This window comes from Pan troglodytes, chromosome 13 (assembly GCF_028858775.2).
Source record: "Pan troglodytes isolate AG18354 chromosome 13, NHGRI_mPanTro3-v2.0_pri, whole genome shotgun sequence".
Classification (NCBI taxonomy): domain Eukaryota; kingdom Metazoa; phylum Chordata; class Mammalia; order Primates; family Hominidae; genus Pan; species Pan troglodytes.
The window spans coordinates 42,406,028-42,424,842 of record NC_072411.2 but is presented as its reverse complement, the minus strand read 5'-3'; the positions used below and the strand labels follow the sequence as shown (position 1 = coordinate 42,424,842).

At 33.5% G+C, this 18,815-nt stretch overlaps 1 protein-coding gene across 1 annotated transcript in view; it reads left to right on the top strand.

Moving 5' to 3' along the window:
- The window catches only part of LRP1B (LDL receptor related protein 1B), a 1,946,873-nt gene that overhangs the window by 1,806,866 nt on the left and 121,192 nt on the right, over nucleotides 1-18,815 (top strand). Inside the window, exons 75-80 of the mRNA XM_063790432.1 lie at nucleotides 3,601-3,723; nucleotides 9,467-9,592; nucleotides 10,293-10,430; nucleotides 11,941-12,075; nucleotides 15,346-15,465; nucleotides 17,389-17,630. Coding sequence (XP_063646502.1) covers nucleotides 3,601-3,723; nucleotides 9,467-9,592; nucleotides 10,293-10,430; nucleotides 11,941-12,075; nucleotides 15,346-15,465; nucleotides 17,389-17,630 — 884 coding nt within the window. The remainder of the gene's footprint in view (nucleotides 1-3,600; nucleotides 3,724-9,466; nucleotides 9,593-10,292; nucleotides 10,431-11,940; nucleotides 12,076-15,345; nucleotides 15,466-17,388; nucleotides 17,631-18,815) is intronic.

Here is an 18,815-nt window from a genome sequence, read left to right as displayed (position 1 = left end):
AATTAAGATGAGAACTCTAGATGCTTATTTTCTGTGATGATGCACTTGACCAGATTTATATGAACTTTCCAAGGTCTCTGTTATAATTTAGATGTATTATTGTTAATTCATATATACTTTTCTATTTTCCTAATATTTCCTGTTGAGCTGATTAAGAACATGACCAGGAAACTGGAATTTTAATTCAACCAATCTCTTTAAATTATACCTTTTTTGTTGTTTATATGTGCTTTATGCCATTTCAAAATAAGGAATTTTAAGTGAGTCTCAAGATGTCACGGTAGCCCCATGATGCATTTTTTTAGTGCAAATTTTTTGGAGTACAACATCAAGTCTTTAGTAGGTTATCACAAAACCTTTGCCTTTCTCTTACAATATGATTTCATTTATAGTTCTCTTCTTTTAAATAAATCAGTGGCATATCCAACACTCATGTGGAGAAAATTATAATCTTATCTAATGCAATACCTTAGGGAACTCATTTTTTAACAAGACTGATGTATATGATACAAATAGAGTTTTCTAAAATAATCAGAGAATGTCAAAAGTTCACAAATTTTGTTTGAATGTAATCCATTGTAAAATGGAGCATGCGATGAGATTTAGTCATTAGAATCTTTATGCTGAAACTCTGCTTCATATTCTAGGGATTTGATTTTGAGTTAAGGCAATATACTCACTTCATACTGATACTCATCTCTTTAATTTCTTTAGTACTAAGGACTGCATACTGCATATGCTATCTTTTTTATTGTTTTCAGAGTGAGACAGTTGTTAAATAGTACTGAATTTTATTGCACAGGATTTCATAATTGAGATTAATTGTAAATACAGCAGTATGGAGCTCAGCATTGCAGAAGTTTGAGAGAAAGGGGTATCCCAATGACAGATGTTGAATTGTCAGAGTCTCACATGGTGATATTCACTTTGGTGGATTCACCCAGCTCTTGCCTTTGTCTGTTTCTTAGTTTGGTGGTTCTCAGAGATGGCAATGTAAGCTGTACCAGTTCTGCTAAGCATTTTTGCAGACAATTGTACTATTATTCAGATCAATATCACTACAAATTCTTGGTCTAAGCTTTAACTTTTACTTAAGATACTAAGCAGTTTGCCCTTGTTTTCCTAATAATGTTTCTGCCATTAATCATACCAGGTTTTTAAAAAGGCCACTCTCTCAAATCTGTTACCAAGCTGCCTCTCTTAATTAATAACTTCACCTTCTTCTTTAAAGAAATAATAACAATCATGAGCATTTTTCAACATCTGGCCACCAAACTAGCAAATCTGCCTGTAGCTGTCCTCAGGCTTTCCTCCTTCCTTCCTCCCAAAACAGAAGATTTGTTTCACTTCCAGTCTAAGCCTATTCCATTCATTTTGCTCCAGATCTCAAATCTCTCACACTCCCTGGATCCTCCAGAAACTCATTACATTAATTACTCTTTTGCTCTCCTGTACCCTCAAATGTGTCTTGTCTACTGAATTATTATCAGAAGCATTTAAATGTGTTCAGGGATCTGTTCTTCCTCACACAAGCAACGAGGCTCACTTTCTGGTCTCTTTCTTCCCTTTATGGCCAAACTTCTGGAAAGATACGTTGGCATTCACCTCCTTCTTCTTCTCATTCAATAGCCAATGACAATCATTTCATTAAACCAACCACCATTTCACTAAACCTGCTTAGCATTAGTTACATGTGCTATCCCTCTCATTAGAACACTTTTCCCATGTATTGTCTGGCATCACTCTTTCCAGATATTTCTGTAACCATTTTTGATTACTTTTTCTCAGTCTCTTTTGTAGACTCGTCTTTACCTACCCAATCTGTTTTTCTCTGTGTTCTCTTTTAAACTTCAAATCATAACTATATTCTGATCACTGCCAGATGCACATTTACAGCTCAAAAACCTATCCTATATTTCAGACATATTTATCCACCAGCTTGCTCGACATCACCACATGGACCGGTACCTCAAATGAATTATGTCTTAAGCCTGCTCCTCCTGCAGTGTTCCTTTATTTAATGAACAATACCATCTACCAAATGGTCCACACACACTAAAAAATGAGTACGATGTTTATGTGCTCACTCTCCTTTGCCACTCTCATCTATTTAGCCGTCAGGTCCTGAGGAGTTTTCCTTCTGAAGAGCTCTCAGCTGTGGCTCCTCTAGATCAAGTTACCATCAGTTCTTCTCTGGATTGCCATGACCTCTCTTGAAATATGTCTTTTTCCTCCAGTGTTGTCTTTACTGTCTCTCTCTTCATTTCTAAATTCTCCACACCAGAGCTAGAGTTTTCTTTCTACAGTCCAACTGATTCTATCACTTCTTAAATTAAAACTTTTGCTACTGGATGTGAATTATCAGAGATTTGTGTAACAAGTCAGAACTCACAGCAAGAAGAGTTATTTGATCTTCACAAGTTCGGGCACATTATTCCTTCCAAAGTACATCTGCAAAAGGAACAATGGCTCTTTCTAGGCATTTTCTAGGCTTTGAAGGATGACCACTGTCACTGCTCTGCCTCATATTTTGGTGAATGTATGTGTGTTTAAATATGTTAATACCTTCAGTAAGTCAAATCTAGACAACCCATGAATTGTATCTCTTACCTATATATGAGGATTAACTAGGTAGTGTAACCCTTTGGGAGCAATCTAATTTATCTTAATTCTATACTGTGATATCTATGTTGTTTCCCCAGGTACTTCTTGCACCTGTGACCCTATACATCACTTTAACTGTACCTCTTTTATAACATATAAAAACATTGAGTCCCAGAGATATTAATAGAGTTATCCAAAGCAAGACTAGGACCCACAGTTCCTAACTCTCAAGTCATTATAGCCTCCACTGTATATTGCTACATCTCTAGACATATAACCCAAATTTGTTCATTACTTAGGTCCTTTGCATGTGGCAGATGTACTTAAGAATTTTATATGAGAATATTTTTGTCTTCCTGATGTTTTTATTTATTTGTTAAAAGAGAAAAATGCAAACATTTTAACAATCCAAAAAATAATGCTTTATTGCACAACTTTTATTTAAAAAGAACCCTGAAATGTGGTATGATATGGCCAAATTCTTATTGCTGTTAAAAAAATCGTTTCTTTGTGTTTGCAAAAAAATTTTTACTGGCTATTCTAAGTTTTTAGTGATCTAGTTTATCAGTATTTCAGATACAGCTAAATTGTCTAATAATTCTAAAAATGTCTTTTCCCCAAGAAAGACACAAATTTTAAATAATTACAATTAAAACTAAAAAATATAAATTTCTGTGTATTCAGTAACATAAAAATTATGTGAAGCAGAGTATAACTTAGATTCTTAAAAACTTTCTTCTAACATCTTATCAGTATTTTCTAAAAAATAGACATATATGAGAGTAATATTAGAATGTTTTGAAATGTCAACAATGAATACATGTTATTAAAAAAATTGAATATTACTTGTTCCTGGTATTATGCTTGAAATAAATATAATACATATATGGAAGCAATCAACTAGATACTGTTTGCTAAGATTCAGAAGAATATGGGTCCTGCTGACTGGCACTGATTACCCTGAATCTCTTTGTTTCTTTTTGTTTTAAAATTAAGGAGGAAATATATGTAGAGCTGATGAGTTCCTTTGCAATAATTCTCTCTGCAAACTACATTTCTGGGTGTGTGATGGAGAGGACGACTGTGGAGACAACTCTGATGAAGCCCCTGATATGTGTGGTATGGCATTTCACGTGGCTCTAGATTATACTTTTATCTTCTGATCTCATGCACCAGCATGAATCAATGAAATGGGGAGGTGAACTACCAATTATACCATCCTGGGGTTAGGTAAAGTATAACCACAGATACAGCTTTTGTTCAGTTAATAAAGGGATAATCCGGTTCAGAAGTTATGACTTTATAGAGACTCATCCTAAATCTGAACTTGCACATGTCAACACTATTCAGAAGAGAGATTATGGTCTCTTTGGGTGGATTTAGAGTAATTGACATTTTAATTGAATAAGATTCATATAATAATTTTGGCTTCACATCAAATTGGAGTTTTAGGTTAATTTTGGAGGGATACAGATAAGCAAATTAAAAATATATAAATAATAAAATCTCATAGTTTCACAGGCCACCCACTAATGAAATATCTGTCTATCTATCAATCATCTATCTGTGTATCTATCTATCCACATATCTGTCTATATCATTACAAGTCTTAAACACAGAACTGAAATTAGGAGTTATTTAACATTTAAACTTAAAAAGTCTTAAAAAAAGTTATTGTTTCTAAAAATTCAAGTTTCTCCAAATTGACTGACATTTGTCTGGTGTATGCTTATGAGACCAACAAATATAAAAGTCTAATTTTAGATCAGCAACATAAAGGATCTATTTTAATGAACATTTTTGGTCCCTGTTCTCATACTTTTTATCTAATCTCTGCAAGAAATGCAGTTTCACCTATACTTTAAAAGAAAATGCTGCCACATCAGATATAACTCAGTGGCACACCAGGTAAATAAAGATAATACAGCATGAGTGTACGTACTTACACTTTTTGTTCTATTTGTTGCATCAAGTTAAGGCAATATTTAGATATAGATGGTGACATTTCACTACTGAAATACAAAAATGCAGGGAAAAATACAAAAATGCAGGCAGCTTTATTTTGTTAAGTATTTAAAAGTTGAAAAAAAACAGGCTTTGGAGAGTTTTTTTCTATAGATACAACTCATTATGATGAGTAATGCAACTAAGTTTCAGCTTCAGTTTTCTTTACATAATCTTAGAAATAAACTCTGGGTAATCACCAGGAATTAGATTGTTTCTGAATCATAAAATATTTAACAATATGAGAGCTTATCTACCAACATCAATCCAGAAGCTATTATTTTTATCAATTATGTGATTTTTTTTTCTATTCTCTATTCCACTTGACCACAAAACCAGTGAGTGGAATAGGAAATTTTCAATAATTGATGTACAGCTGCAGAGTCATATTCTCCTAGAGCTGCTTCCAGGGCCATGAACTGATTCTCAGGAGCATTCCACACAGCGCAGATGGGAAACCTTGTAAAATCCAGATTGACTGTCTGAACATTTTTGCGTTTCTCTCAGTGAGCAATATCAACATTGAGTCAAGCTATTATGTGCCAGAAATTGTGCTAATTAGGACAACAAAAGGGTTCTTTTTGACAAGGAGATCTTATTCTGGCTGGACAATTAAAAATAATTTTCATACACTCTATTTCCAGCAATGATAGAATTAATTAAAAGTATGGAAAAGGCACAGAGAGATTCAATGAACTCTACCTAAAGAACAATTCAGAAAGCTACAGTGTTGAAGGAGCTAGAATAAAAGACATCTTAAGCAAAGTGAATAGCATGAGAAAAAGTGTCATTCATTCATTCAATAGACATTTGTTCAGCAAGAGACCATGATTATTTTGGTGATATAATGATGAAAGAAGTGAACACGAACCCTCACCTCGCAGAGCTTAGAATCTAGTGGAAGATGGATATTAATGTGCACAAAAATATATACTTATAAACTGTGATACATACTATAAAGTATAGTAATTTGTAAAAGTATGGAACAGAAAGACTTTATCAATCATAGAGTATGAGAAATGACATTTTAGTTCAGGCCTGGGAAATATTTAGCTGCTGAATAGGTGAAAAGGCTTGAGGTTGGGAGTGAAAGTGTGATACAAAATTGCGGACAAAGGAAATAAGATTTGTGAAAGCTCTGGGCAGAGCAAACCATGGCTTACTCAAGGAACTGAAGGATCCATGTTCCCAGAGAGCACAGAGCCAGGTAGCTACAGGCACTCCTGGATTTATCAGATTGTAGCCAGATAAACCTATTGTAAACAGGACATAATGTAAATTGACAGTGTGTGTTTGACTTAAAAATATTTTCAACATATAAAGGATATATCAGGACATAATCCCATAGTAAGTAGAGGAGAACATGTATTGCTTTCACACTGTCATAAAGTCAGAAAACCTTAAATTGAACTATTGTTAAATTGGAGATCATCTGTATTTGCTTAGGTTGAAACTAGAGACAGCAGAGATACCTGCAACCTTGGGGATTCTAAATTTTAGCTGGAAAGTAATTGGAAATACTAAGGAGTTTTAAGCAGAGGAGGTCCATGGTCATATTTAAAGTTTAAAAATATTGGATAGAAAGGATTAAAAGTGGTTAACACCATGGCGGCACTTTAGGCAAGCTATGTTAGTAGCTTGGGTTGAGATGACAACAGCCTGTGCTAGCACAATATAGACAGATTTGAAGATGATATAAAAGGCAGAATAAATTGGATTAAATGATGGATTGGATATGGTGAATGAGAGGCAGCAAGTTGTGGAGTATAATGTGTATGTTGTTTTTGCTTTCCCATTTGAATGGAAGGGGGTCACAGGAAAGGGAACAGTTTTGCAAGTAAAGATTAGAAGACTGGACTGTGATGCATTTGAGGAGACATTCGAGTAGAGATTTCAAGTAGGCATTAGATGCTTGAATCTCACATTGAAAGGAAAGAGGTAGTCTACAGATATAAATTCAACAACCAGCATAAAATGTGGTAAGAAATACAATGGAATATTCAAGATTATGCTGTGTGGAAATAAAGATAGGTCAGGAAGGGGATTATCAAAGAATATTGAGTGACAACAAGCCCCTAAGTGAAGATGAGCTGGCAGAAGAGACTCAGGTAAGTGACCACAGAAGGCACTGCAAAAAAGAAGAGTGAGGCACCAGAGACACCAAAGTAATAACATGTTTCAGCAAAGATGTGATGGTTTCTGCAGAGGCAGGGGAAAATGAGTTCCAGAAAAATGATTACTTTTACATAGGAAACAACTATTCTTCTGTCTCTGCTCTTAAAATATAGAAATGAGTTGACAGACTACATGTAGATACAGGTAGATCTGTAATTATTTACTAATATCTTAAGAAATTTCCCATCTTTGTATTTCTACTTATTTTTGTTATCTATATCTATATCTATATCTATATCTATATATCTATATCTATATATATATATATAGATATATATATATGCTTTCCAAGTAGCATTGATAAATATTCATACTTGGTGGTATCAGTTGGCCTTGTAGTATGATCATCTGCAACATTTCTGGCTTCCCAGATGCAGATATTGGGAGAGCAGGTGGTTTTGCTCACCTAAATTTAGGGTTATTTTGGATAACTGAGATGAAAAAGAGAAAAGGGCCAGAGAATCCAGGTTATTGGGAAGAAAGTGGGTTTCTAAACTTACCTAGTACTTAGAGCAGTATCCAACATATTATAGGTTACTATAAATATTAATGGGGAGAAAAGTACAGACAAAATCTTTGGTGAATAGGGAAAAGGTAGTTACATCGATGAGCTAGAGTTAAGATAAAGCTGAAGAGTTGTTGCAATGATAGTGATTGGATTAAAAATCATTAAAGAAAGAGATTGTGCTCAAAATAGGACATTCTAGTAGTGGTTTTACAAATGAAGTAAATTATAGGAAACAGCAAATTTATGCTGCAACTGTTTCTATAAGTTAGCATTCTTAACGGCAAGCAACAGAAACTGCCACTGTGAATCAAAAATAGAAATTTGTTGAAATTCACCAATGTAAACAACGTCCTAGGAGAGTGGTGGCTTACGTAAGATTAGAGTAAAAGGACATAGGGTATAAGAAACTTAAGGAGCTAAGAAGCCTCACTGGTTGGTTTCCTCATGTGAATATTGAAGTCATCTGAGTTGCTGGAATGAATTTAAATGGAGATCTTAAAAGACTGTGCTGGAATGTGCTAGTCTTCAGTAAACTGGGGCGGAGGTGGTGATTTTGAAGTTAATTAGAAAATAGCAGCAGCGGGAAGATATAATCAAATATGTAGCCTTCAAAATAACATTATTTTGTTTTAGTTTATTTTGGAAAATGGAAAGTAAAGATAGGATAAAGCTATGGAAGCTGTAGTAGGAAACTAGGTGTTTTCAAATGTGAGGTGACATAAGGTTTGAGCAAATTAAGAGACATTCCTAAAAGACCTAAAGAGGAGGGAGTATATCTGGAAAATAGACCAAATTCCACTTAAAGCAAGGAGGTCAGGGATGGAGTGTAACATATTTAAGAAGCTGTAATAAAGCAGTATTGCTCAAATATTGAGAGAGACAAGGGATGAGTCTGCAGGATTGGCACGAGCAAGATAGTGACAAGTCTATTAGGCCATTCAAAATATCTTAAATTGTATTCTCAAGGAAATTGATAACTGTAGAATAAATGGTTACATGAATATGTTAAACTGATTTTTCTCATGGCTTTTTGAGGATCTGAGGATGGAATATGAAGCCGGAGACATTTAGGATATCTCTCTGTAAAAGATCATAAACAGCTAAGCTATTGTGATTGTAACTGGAGAGATGGCTAGAAGATGCCAAACCTGGGGACAATAGCAATAGGACTTGGTGACTACTGAGAATTGATGGTCAATGAGAGGAATACATTAGAATAATTCCAGACTTTTGGCTATGATATGCCACTAACTGAATGATGGAAATAAAACGTGTTTGAGAACAAGGGGTAAGACGAGATGATAAAGAGCTGAGTTGATGAGCTTGTTAAATTTGAAACTATTGAGGGGATGTCCTACAACCAACTGTGAGATGTTTGAACTAGATAGAGAATTGAAAGTCTTCAGGATGTAGTAAATCAATGAGAGTGAATAAACATAACTAAGCAAATAATTCAAGAGTGAGAACATCAGGGGAACAAGGACAGAATCCTGGGTAACTTCACATCTAAGGATGAAGACTAATGACAGATACTTCCTGCTTTAAGAGTGGAAGTCTTCAGATTAGATAGTGATAAGGAGACAAATGTAAAATTCCCTGGCTTTCACTGTGGTCTTTTTAAATACACACAAAAACATGCACTTTAAAGATGAATAACTAAGATCATATATGTGCCTCAAATACATATCTAAACTTTTGTTTACAGAGACAAAGAGTAAGAAATCAAGTTAGAATATTGTTGGGATGTTTGTTTGTTTTCACTGAATGACCTATTTTCAATTTTGGGCCTGTAACATATGCTTGCTCCGGCTCTATGCTGTGTGAAATTGCTCTTTGAGATAGCTAAGTGTCCTGCCATATTGCATAATTGTAGGCATAAATTAATTTGTTACACTAAGTGAAGTCAGCTAAGATAAGGCATTTGGGAATGAGACCATAAAGTTTGGCTCTTTCGTATTTCCTTTAAGATCCTCAGCTGTGCACATTTTTCTGTAGTTAATAACTAGAATCATCACATATTTCTCTGGTAGCCACTAGTAGGCAATTGTCACAACAAAAAAGATATTTAGAAAAGCTAGCTTATGGATTTGAAAAGGATAAAAGAAAAAGGAAGAATGTTCTTCATAAATAAATGTACCCGAAGGAGCTTCTTTGTTTTTTCTTCTTTTTCTTCAGTCAAATTTCTTTGTCCATCCACAAGACCTCACAGATGCAGAAATAACAGAATATGCCTACAGTCGGAGCAAATGTGCAATGGGATTGATGACTGCGGGGACAACTCAGATGAAGATCACTGTGGTGGTAAGTGCATTTAATGTGAAATAATTCAGTGATGGCTATGAGGTTCTCTGATGACTTGGAGTACAAACATTTTAAAAAATATATTTCTTATGTGGACATCTGAGGGCATTATTTTCAGACATTTGATCTTCTGACAAGGTATAAAAATATTCCACCAGCATTTCATTTGCCTTATAGGTGTGCACCTTTATCCATAGTTCCCACTAACCCTTTATTCTAGAAAATATTCATCCCAGAGAGACAATATAGAGATTTTTAAATGCTCCTTGTTTAAAGACTTAATTTTTTGAAGAAAGGGAGCTTATATAGATTGTATGTATATGCAATTCTTTTTTTCTGAATTCCGAAGTTCACAAAGTTTTCAATGCAAAAGACTTATGTATGCAGCAAAATCATCTGGAGACAAAGCTTGACCTGACCTAATTGGAGCCATTTAATATCACCCTCTAAAAAAATTACACTTAGGGTAAATATTTTAAAATTTTTCAGTAGCTATCAGTGTTATTTACTTAAACACACTGTTACTTTTCTAAAATCCAAAAATTTCAGAATGTTTAAAAATTTGGCCTTGAGAGCTTCAGATAAAGGATTGTAAACCCATGTTTTTCATAGTAGTTAGTAAAATTTTGGAGCTATTACATGCTCAATAAGAGTGTTTTGATTCTGTGAAGCACTAATCATTTTTTGTATGACTCTACAGGTAAGCTGACATATAAAGCAAGGCCTTGTAAAAAGGATGAGTTTGCTTGTAGTAATAAAAAATGCATCCCTATGGATCTCCAGTGTGATCGACTTGATGACTGCGGAGATGGTTCAGATGAGCAAGGATGCAGAATAGGTGAGCTTGTTTTCTGTTAAGCAAAGCACCGGGATACACAAGTCTAAGTTCTGCTTGTACATGACTAAAATGTTCCGGATGGAAATATTGCTCTTCAAAGTATGCTTGACTGATGCCCTTTTTCAAAAACCTTTGCCAAAGCAACATTAGAATATTACTTAATTTCAGAAAGTATGAAGTGGACAAGGTTGACTTTGTAATGAGTACCCTTGTTAAAGCAGAAGCTGAGAAATCAATATTCAAATATAGAAGTTGATGTCAGCAATGTAATCTATATCATTTAATAATTTATCTTATACAAATTTAGTGTTAAGTTTTATAAACGGTGATATTTAGTTGAATGATAGTAAAGGTCTTAATTTTTTCAATGTTTAAAAAAATTTAATCCATTGCTGAGTCATTCTTACAGAAGATGTGATTTTTTTTTTAGTTACAGTGCCATGATACTTGAGTTATTTCATGCTGATTGCGAACAGTTTGTGTCTAATGCTTGGGTATTTGATTTTTTTATATTAAAGAAAAATAATTAAATTTATGATCCTAAATTCAGTTTGCTTACAAAAGTCACACAATTTCCTACTTTTACATCTTTTTTTAAATTTATGCATCTAAAACTTTCCACATTTAGGGATGAAGCAATACCCACCAGGATATGGCTGCATGTGTCTAAACCATGGTATCATTCCACTGACCTATTTTAACTAATTGTAAAATATTCAAGTCAGTGGGGACAAATAATAGTTACAATGATAATAATTAAAGTTCTCATATTTCTCAAAAATTTGATTTAAGTAACTTAGAGATAATATAATGTCTCTATAATAATGTCCCTCTCATTTATTTAAAAGAGAAGGACTTCTAAAATGTTTTCCTGAATGGGAGATAAAGTAATAAAATTGTAACTGCTATCCTGGAAATTACAAGTAACTTTTTGTGTGTCCTAAAATGTTGCAGCTTATGACCAACCATTATGAGCACATTACACACTCAAAAGTTACTCTTCATATGTATGTCCAGCATAAAAAAATGAAATTTAAACTGCTGATTTAGACAACTTGCTTGAGTAACTTAGCAGTACCCTTGATTGAGTTTACAAATACTAAGCTTAGGTTAGCAATAAATGCCTAAATTTCTAGGTAGCTTATAGGAAATGCTTTGGCTCTCAGAGGAGGATGTAGTACTCATATATCGTATTATAATAAAGATAGCCTGTCATTAGAATCATTGACTCCTGACTTGTTTTTAAAAAGTATTATAGCTTAACAGCAGCTCTAAATATCAGCTGTTAGCAGCTTGGTCTAATCTGTATTTAATGTTAATGAGTTTAGTTTTTATACTTCTATACATTTATAAGACATGGGGGCTTATATGGAGAGAAGACTATAACCTTATACATTCAAAAAGAGTTATCTGTGGAATAATAAGTACCATTTCAAATATTTTTAAAAAGTTAACTCCCCACTTCAGGAACTAGAATTATATTAGTTTTGATCATATTTTTAAATCCCAGCTCCTACTGAATATACCTGTGAAGATAATGTGAATCCATGTGGAGACGATGCATATTGTAATCAAATAAAAACATCTGTTTTCTGTCGCTGTAAGCCTGGATTTCAGAGAAACATGAAAAACAGACAATGTGAAGGTAGAGTACTTTTCTTCAACAGCTTGCTCATAAATCTTTGGGTTATAAAGATTCCCAAGACTTCTAAATTGTGAGATCACAGGGGATTGACTTTCATCAAAATGGTGTGTATCTACGGGATACCATTTCACTTATGAGAATGAAAGTCTCTGGGGTCAAGAGTTTGTTTGTTTGTGGAGCTAAGCTAACCACGACAGAGGCTACAAAGCTTTTTCTATAGCAAATTCAGAGCTGCAGGAATTTCAATTCTATTGCTACAATACTGTTTTGAAATGCAAATAACGAAATTGCTGGTTCAGGAACTATTGGAGAATTAGTCTTGCTTCATGAAAAAATATGTTTATGATGACCCATTTCTCTTGAGTGTGGAATTTGCAATACCGAAATAGGTAAATCACATGTAGAGAGTCATGGGCTTTTGTCCTAAAACCATGTTTTAAATAGATCATAATGTGTCTTTAAAAATTCAAAGTCAGGATCTACATAAATCTGTCAACTTACTTGAGATCATTTAAAAATTGAGCATGTAGGATAGCCAAAATCTTATAGTAAGTAAATATAATTACATCAGTGTTCTAACTATAGAACCATGAAATACAGACCCATATGCACTTTCTGCAAGTTTCTCCAATAAAACTGCTATTTGTATTCATATTCATATTAATGTAAGTACAGCCAAACCTAAAATAACTAAGTCTGGCTTATCCAGGCTAAATTCAAGTCTTTAAGTGCTTTTACCTACCAGCTTGCTTTTGTTATGTCCTCTTTGTGATATTCTGAGGTTAAGAAAAATGATTTTACTTCGTGTTAATCAAAATGGAATTATTTAAATGAATTGATTCTACTCACCCAAAAGGGGAAAAAGTGTAGTCACGTCATGTTTATCTACATTTTGAGTTAAATGCGTATTTGGATTATTCGTGACATTTGATTTTTCCATTACCATGAGACTGAAAGCTGACAACCTAGGTTTTCTGTGTTTTAGTTAAAAAGTGAATTTTCTTTCAAACTATGGTATTTATTTTTCCCAGGCTCTTTCTATCAATCAATTACATATAAACACACACACACACAATTCTTTCAATATTTTAATTTCAATAACATTTATTTTCTAATATTTGTCAGTGGGTTTTTTCTGTATATATGTACTAAATTTAGAAATTATATTATTAAAGTTTTCTTAATTTTTAATTACATTCCACAGCAAATATAACCTGCACACTACATTCTTTATTTTAAATTGCTATGAATCCACTTTTTTGTATTATTTTGTAGGACAAACGAGTAACTTCTGAACTCTAATAAAATGTTCATCTATTTTTAATAAATAAAGTTTTGATTTTAAGGAAAATAGCTCTATTTCAGTGTCAAAGAAGGGTAAGACATAACTTGGATTCTATAATCCAAAAATTTAAATTTGTTTGTGCCCTTCACTTATGTATCTGAAAAAATGCATAAGAAATTGCTATTTGATGTTAAAGCTCAAACACTTCAATTAGAATATCTAAAGGGAAAAAAGTAAAGAGGAATGGTGGAAGAAAATTAGAAGGGGATTAACAGTTGCTGAGTGCCAGGTACTGTTTTGGGTACTAGGCATGTGTGGAATTCCTCCATCCCCTTCAAAAGCTCATGATCCAGGCATTCTAGAGATGAGGCGAAAATGATGGTTCAGGCCAGTATAATGACAAGTGAGGAAGTTGAGGTTGTATGAAATCATGCAGAATATTGCTTATTTGGATTCTGTACCAAAGGGAAACCATAGTGACAAATAACTGCCTGTTCAAAGTTACAGGGGCTGAACAAATCAGAAATATTTGTTGTAATCGTGATGGTTAAGTACTGACAAGATGCATTCTACTTCATTCCTGTAAAATATTTATTAAAAACAACGAAATACACTTTTCTGCATCTCTTTACATTTCAATCAAATAGCAGTGTGTGGTCATGAAAATGCTTATGTGTTCTTAGGCAAAGTATCACAGTAAAGTCAACAAAATCAGAAAACCTGAGTTTAAGCGTTGATGTTGTGATTTACAGGTGTCTCTACCTCTGAGCCCTTAGAACATTGTTTGTGTGCTACGCAAAAGATAGTTATTCTTACTGTGCTGATTCTTAAGTTCTCTAATTCAAGGGAAGGATTTATCTCACAGATTTATTAGGTAATTAGGAGATTATAAGTGATAAAATGAGGCAGGGGAAATATGCCGGCTAAACACAAAAGTAGAGGAGGAAAAGAGAGGAAAATTAGATAATTCCCTAGAATCACCTGGCCTCAATCCTGGCTCTTCATAAACCCTTAAAATTAGAGTCATGTGCCAAGCTACATGACTCTGATTAAATCACATGAACACTGCCTGTGATTTATTTATTTATGCTAGTGATTTAGAGGTATTTATTCATATATAGGCATGCAGATTTTGCTTGCTTAATTCACATCACATAACCTCAATACGGCCCTTCTTGTTACGTAGTCACTTCATATATATGAGTCCAGAAGTGTGTTAGAGATGCGCCCAAATCTTTGTTCTCTGCCAGTCATTGTGCCAAATCTGGCAATAAAAAAGGAATGTATCATAATTTATGTCCTCAAGGGAATATGAATATGTAACCACATTCCTGAAATATAAGCAACAGTGTAAGAGAGAAACACCAGGAGAGCAAAGACTGGAGAAACTAAGGATGAATCATCACTCCCATATATGGTTGGAGACCAAGGAAGGCTTTATTTCAGGTGGATCTTGAAAGATGAGTAGAAATTCTGTATGGAAAAGTGGGCAAGGGCATTATGGGATGAAAGAATAGCCCATGATACCTTCGAAGGCATGGAGGTAGGTCATCAGAAACAGCTTAAAAGAAAACCTCAAGACGGGTCTATTTGCGTGAATGGAAATCTATACAACAAACCCCCATGGCACAAGTTTATCTAGGTAGCAAACCTGCACTTGTATCCTTGAACTTAAAAGGTAAAAAAATAAATAAGTAAAAATTTTAAAAAAGAAAAAAGAAAGCCCCAGGGAAGTTTGAAATTGATGCTTTAATATTTTAAGTGGATTAATAAAAGCAATGACAATTGATGAATCTTCTAGTACAAATATTGTGAAAAATGATTATACCTTCACAAATATGACACAGCAAGTCACAGATTAAAGATGTGAAAGGACAATAAAGCTAGTAATAAGTTAAAAATAATTTTGGCTTTTTTGAAACGTGGTAAGAATAGGAGTGTGAATTGAGGGTATGATGATGCTATTTTGAGCTCTTCTTTTCTAGACCTTAATGAATGTTTGGTGTTTGGCACATGTTCCCATCAGTGTATAAATGTGGAAGGATCATATAAATGTGTGTGTGACCAGAATTTTCAAGAAAGAAATAACACCTGCATAGCAGAAGGTAAGATTATAACCACTATTGCAAATCCTATTACAATTTTGTTGTAAACATTTTATGGAGAAAACTGTTTTATATTTCATTTCAGCAACAGCTTCATTTCTGATAAAATATTTTTAATGATGATTAATTTGACCAGTTGGTTACTTAATATTAATGAATTTAACCTTAGATGGTTTATGGAAATGACTATGAAATACATGGTTACTGTTAAAATCACATTGTGTCATTGTGTTCAAAACAATTTTTCAAAAGAGGTAAAATTTTAAAAGCCAGTGTGATAGAATGTGAAGTATCTCTCTTGATGGTCTGCTCTAAGGGAATATGAGAAAAATTATACCCCGGGGATAAAAATAAACATTAGCATTATAAGGAGAAAGGAATTTTGAGTAAGGATTTTAAAGGTTTTAAAACAAGATCTTGCTTTCAAATTTAGAAGTCCTCCACTTACCAATATTATTTTTTAAAAAGATTAAATGATAGGCCTGGTGCAGTGGCTCATGCCTGTAATCCCAGCACCTTGGGAGGCCAAGGCGAGTGGATCACGAGATCAGGAGTTCAAGAACAACCTGACCAACATGGTGAAACCCCGTCTCTACTAAAACTACAAAAATTAGCCAGGCGTGGTGGTACACACCTGTAGTCCCAGCTACTTGGGAGGCTGATGCAGGAGAATCGCTTCAACCCAGGGGCAGAGGTTGCAGTGAGCCAGGATTGCGCCACTGAACTCCAGCCTGGGTGACAGAGCAAGACTCCATCTCAAAAAAAGAAAAACAAACAAACAAAAACAAAAACAAAAAGATTAAATGATAAACTAGGGTTCTGGGCAATTGTAGGTATAGATTTTAATATTCATGTGTTTATGCTAAATAATACTATAACTTCAATATTGTTGGCTACAAAGTATGACTGGACATTATTAAGATTGTTATTGCAAGAAGAAAACAGGATGATGTAATGGATCAACTGTGGGCTATAGCATTTGATATGCTTGGATTTGAATCCCAGCACAGCACCTTTTAGACTGTGTGGCCTCAAGGAATTCACTAAAGTGTCAGAGCCTCAGTTCAGTTTCCATAGTTATAAGAAGTGGAGATAAACTGTGAAAGGCTTAACATAGCGTCTGACACATAATAAGCATTTGCTAAGTGACAGCTATCAACATTACAGAGCTGAAAGGCACCTCATGGGGTATTATTATTATTATTTATTTGCAGAAACTATGTATGCAATCGAACATCTCTTTAGGGCTTCATTAATATTTTAATTGATATTTTTGGCATTTGCTTTAGGGTTTTACTTGTTAGTATGAAAATGCCATTAGTATTCTATTGTAGGTGTCAAAACTTTAGAATAGAATGTTACACTTAGCAGGATTCTAGATAATTTAGAGATTATAGAACTTTAATGGAATAAATACTGATATCTTTTTATGTTAAAAGTTAATAAGCATTTAAGATATATAAATACAGTAAGAGGAAGATTCTTCATATTTTAATTTTTATTTCTTAGCCTAAAGTAATGATCACTCAGGTGCATAAATTAAGTAATCAGAAACTTTTGAAGCTTAATGAGTATACAACATAGTACTTGGATATTGACAATTGATGCATTATAACCTAGTGTATTGTGACTTATCAAATAATAATCTCTCTTCATAAAAGGACATTTATATGTACATAATTTCTAGCCATAAGGGAAGATTGGCAGTAGAAAAACCTCTATCAATAATTATTGTAAATGTTTAGATAAGTGAGTATCAGAAATAATAAGTCATAAAGACTAAAAGACAATATAAAACTGGTTGGTTTTTGAGGAAAAACTGTATTAAGAATAATAATTCAAGATAATTTAAAAGTACAATTATTGCTTTTAACATTAGTTGAAATTTACTTTATTTTTGTATTTTATTATAATAATCTCCAGGCTCTGAAGATCAAGTTCTCTACATTGCTAATGACACTGATATCCTGGGTTTTATATATCCATTCAACTACAGTGGCGATCATCAACAAATTTCTCATATTGAACATAATTCAAGAATAACAGGGATGGATGTATATTATCAAAGAGATATGATTATTTGGAGTACTCAGTTTAATCCAGGCGGAATTTTCTACAAAAGGATCCATGACAGAGAAAAAAGGCAAGCAAACAGTGGCTTGATTGTAAGTAAATACCATTGTATATTTGAAAGTCCATACCTTTTCCCCACCTGCTTTTTAAACAAAATTTATCTAATATAATATCTAATTATAATAAGTAATATATTGTTATTCTCCCAATATTCTCCTTAAATAGAAATAATGCATTTCTCTACTCATTCTTACAGCTGTACATGATTTATTTTAGTTGCATGCTTTTATGTTTTTGCTTTAATGTATTTGACTATTATATAAGAATGCTAATGAATGATATATAACATCTCCAGAACATCTATTTCATAGTGCTTTACAATTATTATGAACATAAGCTTTTTTATCATGAGATGAGATTGGGAAACATCACTTTATTTTTACATTAGAAAGTAGCGTAATGCAGGGATAACTATTTCTCTTCTTACATTATCATAAATATACTTCTACTGTAGGGCAGGACATCAACTCAATAGTGTAACCATTTCTTCTGACTCCTGATAACTATATTTCAGGAAACATCCAAAACAGAAATATTGTGCACTTGTGTATGCTGGGCATGTTGATTATCATGGTTATTGTTTTTGAGAAAAATAAACTGGAACATGTTTCAATTTATGGTTGTAGATTAGATTATCCCTTTTTGTTTTAGGGCATGTCAAGTTATTGTGTGTTTTATATTTTTAAGTAACCTGGAAGGAAAATGACAGATAAATATGTGTTTTTATAGGGCCTGGCCCGTTCCTGTACAACCAAAAAGTCAGGTGGTGTCCCAGCAGGATGTAATTGAAGCTTTGTGTTTAACAAAAATTAGAGGTTCTGATCTAGAAGTTCTCACTACTTTTTCTACTAGCATCTACCATAGACACTTGAACTACATAAATCCATTTGATGCAAATCTGGAATATACTTTAATTTTATCAGCAGTAGATGGCAATATGCTGGTTTTAAAAGAAGCTATTTTAGCTTTCAAATTCGGATTTAGATTAACTTAGATGAAACCTTTGAGTAAAAATCCATGTATACCAGAACTGTTCAATTCCTATTCCCTCAAACACAATAGCTAACATTAACTTTCGTTAGCTCTAAAACAGAAATCTGCTTGTTGAAAACATTGCTTCTTTGGTAACATGGCATCTGTTGCTAATGAATGGAGTATATACTGTGGAGTTACACTGGCTGAGTTTGAATCTTATTCCTGTTGCTTACTGGCCTCCT